We start from the raw sequence: 11819 nt of genomic DNA on the forward strand, positions 1-11819 counted from the left end.
ACCTCACTTTACCCTCACTGCTTCTTTATCAGCCCTATCTCCAAACACAATCGCATGCTAAGGTGCTAGGGGCTGGGGTTCAGCACATGACGTAAGGGTGTGAGACAACAGACATTGAAGACCTCCGTTTATACAAGGAACCTTCAGTAGTCAGATTCATAGATGAGAACTAAGTAGATGATGCGCACGAGGGACTGAGAGGGCAGCTCAGTGTTCAGCACTTGTCTGGCATTCGTGAAACCCAGAATTCAAGCAATGCTGGAAAAACATACTCATACACTTTGAAAACACTGCCACAGAACTGTGTATTATTAAAAATTATTAAGCCAGATGTAATGGCACATACCTATAATCCTATCACATGGGGGTAAAGGGCAAGGAGCTAAGAGTTCATAGTGAGCTATAGGCCAGTCTGAGCCCAAAGACCCTCTTTCAAAAATCAGGCAAGGCAGACAAGATGGTTCAGTGGGTAGGGGTACTTGGAACTGAGTTCAAGCCCCCAAAACCACATGGTATTAGGAGAAAACTTCTGTAAGTTGTTCTCTGACTGTCACATGCGCACCCCAAACAGAAATAAATTAAGATTTTTTAAAATCAAAATTATAAAACAATCTTCTAAAAAATTCAAAATAGTAAAAGTCTATCATCTATGCTTCCACAATTTTTTAAAGAGGCAATGGGGTGCCCTGTTTGGAAAAAAGAGACCAAAGGGGAAACTCAGCGGAAAATAAACTCTTAAATCTCAAATTCTCAAACAGACGTCATGTGGTCACAAGACATCCGACATGTCACGTCACCCACCACTGCCACTATCTCCAAACTCAGAACCTCCAGGGCCTGCTCAGCCTTTGAGAATCCTTGATCATGGCGATTTCAGCCCCGTTTTCACAGGCTGCCGGTCCCCATGTACACCTGCTCCTGACAGTCTCGGGCTGACATTCCAGACATGGAAAGGGGAGAAGTGTGCTTAAGAACAGGATGCGTGGTCCCTCCGCAGCCCTCCGCCGGTTGCAGTAGCCGTTCTGGTCGTCTCGTGCGTGTGTCCTCGGATCTGATTTAAACCACCACCATGTCCAGCAAAAAGGCCAAGACCAAGACCACCAAGAAGCGCCCTCAGCGCGCAACATCCAATGTGTTCGCCATGTTTGACCAGTCCCAGATCCAAGAGTTCAAAGAGGCCTTCAACATGATCGACCAGAACCGGGATGGCTTCATCGACAAGGAGGACTTGCATGACATGCTGGCTTCTCTAGGCAAGAATCCCACCGATGCCTACCTGGATGCCATGATGAATGAGGCCCCGGACCCCATCAATTTCACCATGTTCCTCACCATGTTTGGAGAGAAGTTGAATGGCACAGATCCCGAGGATGTCATCAGACACGCCTTCGCCTGCTTTGATGAGGAAGCAACAGGCACCATCCAGGAGGACTACCTGAGGGAGCTGCTGACCACCATGGGCGACCGCTTCACAGATGAGGAAGTGGATGAGCTCTACAGGGAGGCCCCCATTGACAAGAAGGGCAATTTCAACTACATCGAGTTCACGTGCATCCTCAAGCACGGAGCAAAAGACAAAGACGACTGAAGAACTCCAGCGGGAGCTCCTGTCACGTAACCCTACTCACTTCCTTTTCAGCTCCTTCCCCCACCTGTAGGACCTTCTGCATGCCACTTAGTTCACAGCTTTGCCTCTTTTGTAATGTATTTATTTCAGACTTTTCTGTCATTTAGCACTTGTATAATCAGACTGGAAATGGGGACAATGCTGTAAATTGTGTTGGAAATACCATGCGAATAAAAATCAACAATGTGAAAGCCCAGGAAAATATATATAAAAAAAAAAAAGAACAGGATGCGTGTGAGCCGGGTGCTGGTGGTGCACCCCTCTAATCCCACACTTGGGTGGCGGAGGCTGGCTGACGAGGCCAGCCTGGTCTACAGAGGGAGTTCCAGGACAGCTAGGGTCACACAGAGAAACCCTGTCTCAAACATCCACAATAAATAAATAAGAACATGATACGAGGGCCAGCGAGACGCCACCGAGCCTGACAACCGTAGAACCACATGGTGGAAGGAGAGAACCAGATCCTGCACGCTCTCTCCTCTCACCTCTACAGCGCTAACGTGCCCACCCACGTACACACATTAACACAAAATAAAAATGTAAAACTCAACAAAAAGAATGTGAGGTGAGGCTACTATGTTCTGGGGTCACTCAAGTCCCACTTCTAGTGCCCTGGAACAGGGATTAGCAGCCTCTCCTGTAAAGGGTCAGAGATCAAAAGGTTAAAGTTTTTCAAAAGCAGCCAGAGATAACAAAAACAAATGGATGGATCCCCAAAAGGACTCATCTGTGAAAACAGTCTGTGAACTAGTTTGAGGCTGTGATTTGTTAGCAATCATTTGGTAAGTTACCTGACAAAATACAAAGTCTGTATCTGTGATTACAGATCTGGGGCTTCTTGGCTTAGGCTGCCTCACTTTGGGGTTCAGAATCTGTAAGAGGGGGGTCAGTGAGAAGGTTCAGCAGGTTAAGAAAGGTACTTGCCAAAAAAACCTGACAACCTGAATTCAATGCCCAGATCCCACAGCGGAAGGAGGGAACAGACTCCTAAAGTTGTCCTCTGACCCCCACGGACACACCATAGAACCCACACAGACACAGCACACACAGAATAATAACATATAAAGTAAAAACTCATTTTAGGGCTCAATGACTAAGAGTACTTATTACTCTTGAGAAGACTTGAATTCAGTTCCCAGCAGCAAATCAAGTGACATCAAGTGACCTGTAACTTCAGCTCCAGGGGACCCAACACCTCTGACCTCCTGTGGCACACACAGACATGTGCATTCCCACCAGAGACATATAATCAAAAATAATAAAAGAAATGAATTGGGCATTGTGGCACATGCCATTAATCCCAGCACTCAGAGGGAAGAAGATCTCTGAGTTTGAGGCTAGCTGGTCTACAGAGTGAGTTCCAGGATAGCCAGGGCTACATAGAAAAACCCTGTCATACAAAAAAAGAATCATCATCTTCATTTTTTGGGTTTTTTTTTAAGATTTATTTATTTATTATGTATACAACATTCTGCCTCCATGTATGCCTGCAGGCCAGAAGAGGGTCAGATCTCATTACAGATGGTTGTGAGCCACCATGTGGTTGCTGAGAATTGAACTCAGGACCTCTGGAAGAGCAGCCAGTGCTCTTATCCTCTGAGCCATCTCTCTAGTCCATATCATCTTCATTTTCTTAAATTAATCTTAAAAAAAAAAGGCATGGTGGCACGCTCCTTTAATCCCAGTACCTGGGAGGCAGAGGCAGGTAGATTTCTATGAGGCCAGCCTGGTCTACACAGTGAATTTCAGGACAGTTAGGACTACATAGAGAAACCCTGTTTAGTTGATATCCATGGGAGGCCTGTCCTTTTCTGATGAGAAGAGGAGGAAGAATAAATGGGGGTACAGAGGGAAGGTGGGGAGAGAGAGACTAGGAAAAGAGAAGGGAGGAAAAACAGCAGTCAGGATGTAAAAAAATTAAAAAGAAACAAAAGAGCCGGGCGGTGGTGGCGCACGCCTTTAATCCCAGCACTTGGGAGGCAGAGGCAGACAGATCTCTGTGAGTTCGAGACCAGCCTGGTCTACAAGAGCTAGTTCCAGGACAGACTCCAAAACCACAGAGAAACTCTGTCTCGAAAAACCAAAAAAAAAGAAAAAGAAAAAAGAAACAAAAGAAAAAAGAACACGGGTCATGAATGCAGCACACAGAATTAACACCTAGTGATCAGAACAATGGATGAGAAGCAGGGTATAGAAACAATGGGAAAGGCCACACAATGCAGCAAGACGCACGCTAGAACTGTATGGTCCCTGGCACAATGTCTGTAGCTTGGTCTATCTTGAGCAGCTGACTTGGTAGACTGTCAGGCTCGAACATTCCTCAAGGATCCAGGAAATTGTCAGACCTTAACTTGGGCAGCATCTGCGTTTGCATCTGTTGCACATTCCAGGGGGGAGGGGCTGGGTAGAAGGGGGTGAGACAGGGTCTCAAGTATCCAGGCTAGTCTCAAACTGTATAACTCCTAGTCCTACTGTCTCCAAAACCCAAGTCCTGAGATTATAAGTGTCAGCCACCAAGGCCATCTTTGGCATCTGTTAGTATTTTATTTTCTGTATGTGTACAGGATGCTCTGACACAAATGTAGAGGTCAGTAGACAACTCTGGTGAATCAGTTCTCGCCTCTCCCCGAGCCCTGAGGGCTAAATTTAGGTCATCGGGTTTAATGCAACACTTTAACTCACTAAGCTATCTCATTCAAGTTGGGTTTTTATTATTATTATTATTATTATTATTAGTCTCATTGGCCACGTGTGGTGGAGCATACCTCTAATCCTGGCACTCATGAGGTAGAGGGTGGATCTCTATGAGCTCCATAATTGACAGGAAGACATAAAATTGGATGGATGGGAGGGGGGTCTCATACTGTATCCTAGACCAGTCTAAAACTATGTAGTCCAAGTCGCCTCAAACTTCTAGCACACTCCTGCCTCAGTCTCTGAGTATTGAGATTACAAGTGTGAACCACATCTGGCTAAAAGCACTCACTAAAAGGACTACTCCATTTTTCTTGGTAATTATAGGTTATCAATCTTAGAAGAATTCAAATTCCCGCCCAATAGGGGAACTATTTCCATAAAAACCTGACATATTCATTCAGCCTATTTGAATACCTGCTGTGAGAGATGTTTAACATTACAAAAAAAAATGGCTCCACTGTTAAATACAGTGAGGACTTAGAACCAGTCAATGCTGCAACTCCTTCCCACCTGTCATCTCAGTGTCTTACAGAAAAAGCACAGGGCCATTCCCTTGATGGCAAGGAACACCTTACCTGTCCAGCCTCGGTGGCATTTCCTTTTCTTTTTCTTTTTTTTTTCTTTGAGACAGGGTTTATCTGTTTAACAGTCCTAGCTGTCCTAGAACTAGCTCTTGTAGACCAGGCTGACCTTGAACTCACGGAGATCCAACTGCCTCTGCTCTGAGTGCTGGGATTAAAGGTGAGCACCACCACCACCTAGCACATTTCCTCTTCTTACAAAAGAACAGTACATTTTTGTCAATTCTTTATGCAGCCACGATTTTCAGAACATTATCACCAACACCACAAGGCAGATGTTACCAGGAGACACTTGTTGAAAAAAAACCTCTGTTCTTCAAAGAGTACACAGTCTCCATCCACTCTGAGAATGTCCGTCCACCAGCTAGGCTGTGCCCTGGAGTTAGCCTTGATTTGGGGCACATAATTCAAGAAACAATGTTGCAGCTGTCAGTCCTGGTTCCTTTTTCAGCAGCAGGGGTGTGTAGAAGGAGAGCCAATTTGAGGAGTTCATTCCTTTGCACAGTTGCCAAATTCAGTGCCAGCCTTGCCTACAGCCCCCAGTCCCACCCTCTTCTCTCAATCAGCACATGTTCTTGTCAATCAACAGAAAAAACCTGCAATTCATGAGGGCAACAAAAGAGAAGGGATAAAGCAGAATGGGGTCTGACTCCCATCTCCACCCAGGACTAAAGGACAAGGCAGGCAAGCAGAAGTACCTGTGAAAAAGACAAATGTCACACATTCAACAGCACTGATGAAAGCAGAGACGCTTGGGTTCAGGGGGATCGTAGGATGGCAGGGTGAAGCCAGGACCAACGTCTGCCGCTAAAGACACCATGGCCAGATGGCTGACTCCGAGAGGCTGCTCTACACACCATCTGGGGCCAGGGAGTCACTACTGAAGAGGTCAAGACCAGGGAAAGGCCCGCCTCTACCACTAGATGATCCTTCAAACATCTATGGAACCGAGGCATTAACCATGGCACAAGGGACACATATTTATTATGTGCCATTCTATACCAGAAAAGCACTAAAACAGTTGCCACTGGGTGGTGGTGGCACACGCCTTAAATCCCAGCATTCAGAAGACAGAGGCAGGCGGATCTCTGTGAGTTCAAGACCAGCCTGACAGTCTGGTCTATAGAGCGAGTTCCAGGACAGCCACGGATGTTACACAGAGAAACCCTGTATTAGAAAACAAACAAACAAACAACAACAACAACAACAAAAAACAACTTGGCACTAATTCATATAGCAGAATGCACCACATAGAAGAGAAGCAGGAAAAAACACAATATGGAAGGCTAAAAGGGGGAGTAAGGCTATATATTTAAATCCTAACATGTGTGTAACCACATGCCCAATTCAGTGTCTTTAAAATGAGATCAAACCACATGCTAGGAAGAAATGATAATATTCCTGCTACTAAGAGTCAACAGGAATTTTTTTAATATTTATTTATTTATTATGTATACAGTGTTAGTTTTCATGTCTGCCTACATGACAGAAGAGGGCATCAGACCTCATTATAGATGACTGTAAGCCACCATGTGGTTGCTGGGAATTGAACTCAGGACCTCTGGACGAACAGTTGGTGTTCTTAACCTCTGAGCCATCTCTCCAGCCCTCAACAGGAATTTTCTTGAGAACATCATAAAGCCAACAAGGGACAATGCAGTGATCCCTAACAACACTCTTACAGAAGAAACAGCACATTTCCCATGAGGCTTATTCCTAATGGAGACTCAAAATAGGGTCAGTGAGGGAACCAGGGACTGAGAATAACCAGCCCTGATCTCAAAGAAACAGCCACCAAAGAAGGCATCAATCACAGTTAGGACAAATCTGAATTATCACTTACTTGTGGGTATTTAGGGGGCAGTGTCTGTAAAAATGAACTTACAGAGCCCGAGAGATGGCTAAGCAGTTCAAGAGGTTCCAGAGGTTCAACTCCCAGCGACCATATGGGCTGGCTCACAGCCACCTATGATGGGATCTGATGCCGTCTTCTGGCATGCAGGCATACATGCAGATAAGAGCATTCATACACATAAAATAAACAATTTTTTTCCAAAAAATGATTTTACAATAGCTATGAATTAGAAACAATCTAGATGTCCACTTCCAAGTAAATGGATAAATAAATTATGGAATATTCATACAAAGAATTAGTGTTTAGCAATAAAAATTAACAAACTCATGCTGGTGGGCAGGTATAGGGCCGGTCCAGCTGCTTGCTGTTCAGTGAGACCTTGGAGTAGACACCTGTCATAGCCAGGACAAGCTAAGAGGCAGCAGAATGGGTACCCAGCCAGCCTGCAGTTACAGCTGCATCTCAGCGACCCCATTGTAGAGATGTCTGAAGAGAGGCCTGGGAAGATGAATCTGACAGAGCCAGTTAAGGACAAGATGGGTGTGCTGTTCAGAGTTGCTGGGACATTTACCCCTCCACGGGTATGTAGGCAGTAGCATGTCTGAGTGTTAATTATGTCTTTGTGACCAAAACGTGTCATCAAACCCACAAAACAGAATGCAAAACCCCTGACTGATATCACTGGAGCCTTTAGGAAGAAGATGGACTTATTACTAAATGATTCCTCAGTTTCCAGCTTAGGGAATTGCAGGCTCAAGAGGTTGTCTGTGGCGATAGAGGACAGGAAGGCGCTGTACTGCACTTATGTACAGACACATAGACACACACACACAAAAAAAGTTTTTTAAGGCCAGGCAGTGGTGGTGCACACCTTTAATCCCTGCACTCAGAAGGTAGAGACAGGTGGATCTCTGTGAGTTCGAGGCCAGCCTGGTCTATATAGCTAGTTCCAGGACAGGCTCCAAAACTACAAAGAAACCTGTCTTGATAAACCAAAATTGAAAAAGAAAAAAGAACTATTTTTTAACTAAATAAAGTAGAGCGAGTAAGACAGCTCAGTGGTAAAAGTACCTGCTGGAAAGCCTGATGACCTGAGTTCCATTCCCAGGCCTGCACAATAAATAATTGTAATTTTTAAAATTTATTTAATCAATTTAATTTGATTAACTGGATTTAATTAAGGTAAAGTAACATTCACAAGATGGTGGTGATGCATACCTTTAATCGCAGCATTTGGTTGGCAGAGGCAGGAAGTCTCTGAGTTTGAGCCCATCCTGGTCTACAGAGTTCCAGGACAGCCAGGGCTACCCAGAGAAACCCTGTCTCAATAAACAGATGGAGAGAGAGAGAGAGAGAGAGAGAGAGAGAGAGAGAGAGAGAGAGAGAGAGAGAATAGATAGATGATAGATAAGCAAAAACAAAATTAATAACAAAAGTAGCATTAGCTCTTATTTCCTTCTTGTTTTGTTTTTGTTTTTTAATTTTTTAAGACAGGGTTTCTCTGTGTGTAACAGCCCTAGCTGTCCTAGAACTACCTCTTGTAGACCAGGCCTGCCTCTGCCTCCTGAGTGCTGGGACTAAAGGCATGCACCATCACTGTCCGGCTCACTCTGTTTCTTGGCACAGGGTCTAATGTATTCCACGCTGGCCTGAAACATACTACATGGCTGAGGATAATCAATTCCTGATCCCCCTGCTTCCACCCAAGTGTTGAAACTAGGTGTGTTCACATGTAATAAACACGAAACAGGAGCTGGAAGAGATGGTTCGGCAAGCAATTAAAAGCAGAGGACTAGGTTCAGCTCTCAGCACCCACAGAAAGCTCACAATGGTCTTGAATTTCAGTTCCAAGGGATCCGATGCCCTCCTCTGGACTGCAGGCACCGTGCATGCACTTGGAGCATGCACATACATACATGTGAGCAAACTCAAACACATAAAATAAAAATAAGCAACTATTATAGATATAATAAAGCCTAAAAGTAAAAACAGATGTTGGCTAAACGGGCAAGGGCAGGGGCAGAGCTTGCCTAACATCCCAGCGTCCACCCGCAAAAGCACAGATGTTAAAGGTGTCACTCGCGCTCCGCTCCATTGTCCCTACACAAGAGAATACAGTCCAGTCCAGAGCGGCACCGTCGTCTCGCTCTGCGTCCGGGTTCGTCCAGCCGACCGGGCATCAGCGGCGCCCCGCCTTGGCTCCAGCGGAACAATGGAGGACACCCTGAGGTGACAATGCTCCAGGCATAATTAGCAGGAAGACGTGTGTCACCTATTTCTCGGCTGGACATTGAAAGTCACGCGTAAAGAGAAGTCGCGGCACCACCACCTGCTGGACTAAAACGGTCTCGAGCCGCCCACGTCCGCCTGTGGGCGGGGCCGGCAGAGCCTCCCGGCGGGAACGCCCCCGACCCTCCGAGACGCCACGAGGTGTGCGCGCTGAGAGGGCGTGGCTAAACCCGGAAGGGGCAGGACTCGAACGCGCGAGGACTTCCGCAGCCTCCTGAAGAGCCCGCCTACCACCGCGGGGCGCCAATGCGTTTCCAGAGTCGGGCTATTTTTCTTGGCTCCGCCCCAAGTCCCGTCTCTGGCCTATGGGACTAGAGCAGAGACCGGAAGGAGGCGGAGCCTCCGTCCCGCCAGAAACAAGCATCGTAGGCCCACAGCGCCCTCTGTTGATGCTATCAGGAGTTGCATGGAGCTAGTCCTGCCCACCACCTCATACCTAAGAGAAAATGAGGCAAAATGCTACCTAAAGTCACCAGACTCAAATGACTCTACATAACATTTTGCAAAAAGCAAAACTATAACAAAAATATACCAGAAAAACAACACAGACTGGGGAACACTGAAGAAGTACTAACTCCTATCTGATGGTGCATACTCAAAAAAACCAAACTCACAACCAACAAGTGTGAATTTCAGTTAATACAATTACAGTGTTGTGTGTGTGTGTGTGTGTGTGTGTTGTTTGTTTTGTATTTCGAGACAGGGTTTCCTGGCTGTCCTGGAACTCGCTCTGTAGACCAGGCAGGCCTCAAACTCAGAGATCCACCTGCCTCTGCCTCCTGAGTGCTGAGATTAAAGGTGTGCACCACCGCCGGTTTTTGTTTTGTTTTGTTTCTTTAGAGCCCATGTTGGCCCAGCTGCCGCCTGAGCCCTGGGATTTAAGTGTGCCATGGTCCGTGTGTGGAGACATGTACCTGGAAGACAACTTCCAGGAGTCAATTCTCTTCTTCCGCCCTGTGGTGGATCCCGGATCAAACCCAGGTAGGTTTGTAGCACCATCACCTGCTGATAGATCTTGCCAGCACCCACTATTTTGTTTTGAATACTAAATGAGTTTGGTGGCTACCAGGGATGGGGAGAATGAGAGCGACTGCTATAGGGAAAGGGCGCGTTTTGAAGCTGAGGAGATGTTTGGGATTAGATGAATTTATTAACATTGTGAGTGACCTAGGTTCACGTGTAAAATGAGCAACTTTATGTAGCCCAGGCCGGCCTCGAACTCAGAGATCCGCCTGCCTCTGCCTCCCGAGTGCTGGGATTAAAGGCGTGCACCACCACCGCCCGGCTCTAAAAGTATTTTTAAATGTTTAAATTTTTCCTGCCTTTTAATTGGATAAGTTCATGTCCAGAGACTTGCTGGGGGTAGAAATCGCCTCTTCTGCTCTGGTCTTAGTCCCACAGAGTGAGCATGAATGAGAAATGGGCCATGTTGTATAAAGTCACAAGGTAAAGAAACCTGAAGGGCAGTCTTCACTCCAAAAGAGACGGAAAGCCCTTGACCTACCATCATTTGCAATTTCCCAAGAAGGACACAGACTCAGAGGACGAGGCTGTGCTGTGTGAGGCTGAACTGAGCACTGGCAGGCCACAGCCGCTTACACAGCACGGAGAGAACACTGGCCTCAGCGGATGAGACTCGCCCTCCAAACCCTGGCCTGAGTAAGGCCATCTTGCAGCCAGCCTCCATGTTGCTGTTCCCTTGTGCCAGAACAGCAAAACCAACTCCTTCCCTGGTGGGGCAGTGTGTGCTGAGATCCGCATGCCCCCTTCCCCAACCCCCACTAAGAACAAGGAACAAATTTTCCTGGAGTCTGGGTTCTTTGGGGTGTTTTGTTTGGTCTTGACTGTCCTGGAACTCTCTGTAGACCAGGCTGGCCTCAAACTCCTGGAGATCCACCTGCCTCTGGCTGTGAGTGCTGGGATTAAAGGGGTGTGCCTCCACCTGGATTCTGGTTTATCTGAACCTGCAGTCACCTCTACGCTTAACGACTAGCCACTGCTCTGAATTAATTCTGCTGCATGTGGACAGAGAGCCACATAAAATGGGCATTGCCCTCTTTCTGCCACCGCCATACCATCCAGACTGAGGAAGATCCGGAAACTCCGGGGCCACGTGAGCCACAACCATGGCCGCATCGGTCAACACTGCAAGCATCCAGGAGGACGCAGGAACGCCGGAGGCATGCATCATCACAGGATCAGCTTCGACCAATATCATCCAGGTTACTTCGGGAAAGTTGGGATGAGGCATTACCACTTAAAGAACCAGAGCTTCTGCCCGACTGCCACCCTGGATAAACTGTGGACGCTGGTCAGTGAGCAGACCCAGGTCAATGCTGCCAAGAACAAGACTGGAGTTGTGTGGACACTGGTCAGTGAGCAGACCCAGGTCAACGCTGCTAAGAACAAGACTGGAGTTGTGTGGACGCTGGTCAGTGAGCAGACCCGGGTCAACGCTGCCAAGAACAAGACTGGAGTTGTGTGGACGCTGGTCAGTGAGCAGACCCGGGTCAACGCTGCCAAGAACAAGAGCTGCTCCCATTGCTGATGTCGTGCGATCGGGCTACTACAACGTTCTGGGGAAGAGAAAGCTCCCTAAGCAGCCTGTCATCGTGAAAGCCAAATTTTTCAGCAGAAGAGCTGAAGAGAAGATTAAGGGTGTTGGAGGAGCCTGTGTTCTGATGGCTTGAAGCCACTCAGGGAGGCCAATTAAATGCTAGCATTTACAAAAAAAAAAAAAATGGGCATTCACATGGGATGAGAGGAAAAC

General features: G+C 46.8%; 1 protein-coding gene and 1 pseudogene across 1 annotated transcript; both read left to right on the plus strand.

Annotated features, from left to right (window-relative positions):
* Positions 1-987: 987 nt before the first annotated feature.
* LOC142831635 (myosin regulatory light chain 12B pseudogene) lies at positions 988-1824 on the plus strand (annotated as a pseudogene).
* An 8070-nt stretch (positions 1825-9894) lies between these two features.
* Positions 9895-11739, plus strand: LOC142831652 (large ribosomal subunit protein uL15-like). Its single transcript, XM_075941855.1, has 3 exons — positions 9895-10030; positions 11125-11410; positions 11580-11739. Exons 1-3 carry the CDS (start codon positions 9895-9897, stop codon positions 11737-11739), a joined length of 582 nt encoding a protein of 193 aa, XP_075797970.1.
* Positions 11740-11819: the final 80 nt, after the last annotated feature.

The sequence above is a fragment of the Microtus pennsylvanicus genome, chromosome 11 (assembly GCF_037038515.1).
Source record: "Microtus pennsylvanicus isolate mMicPen1 chromosome 11, mMicPen1.hap1, whole genome shotgun sequence".
NCBI lineage: Eukaryota > Metazoa > Chordata > Mammalia > Rodentia > Cricetidae > Microtus > Microtus pennsylvanicus.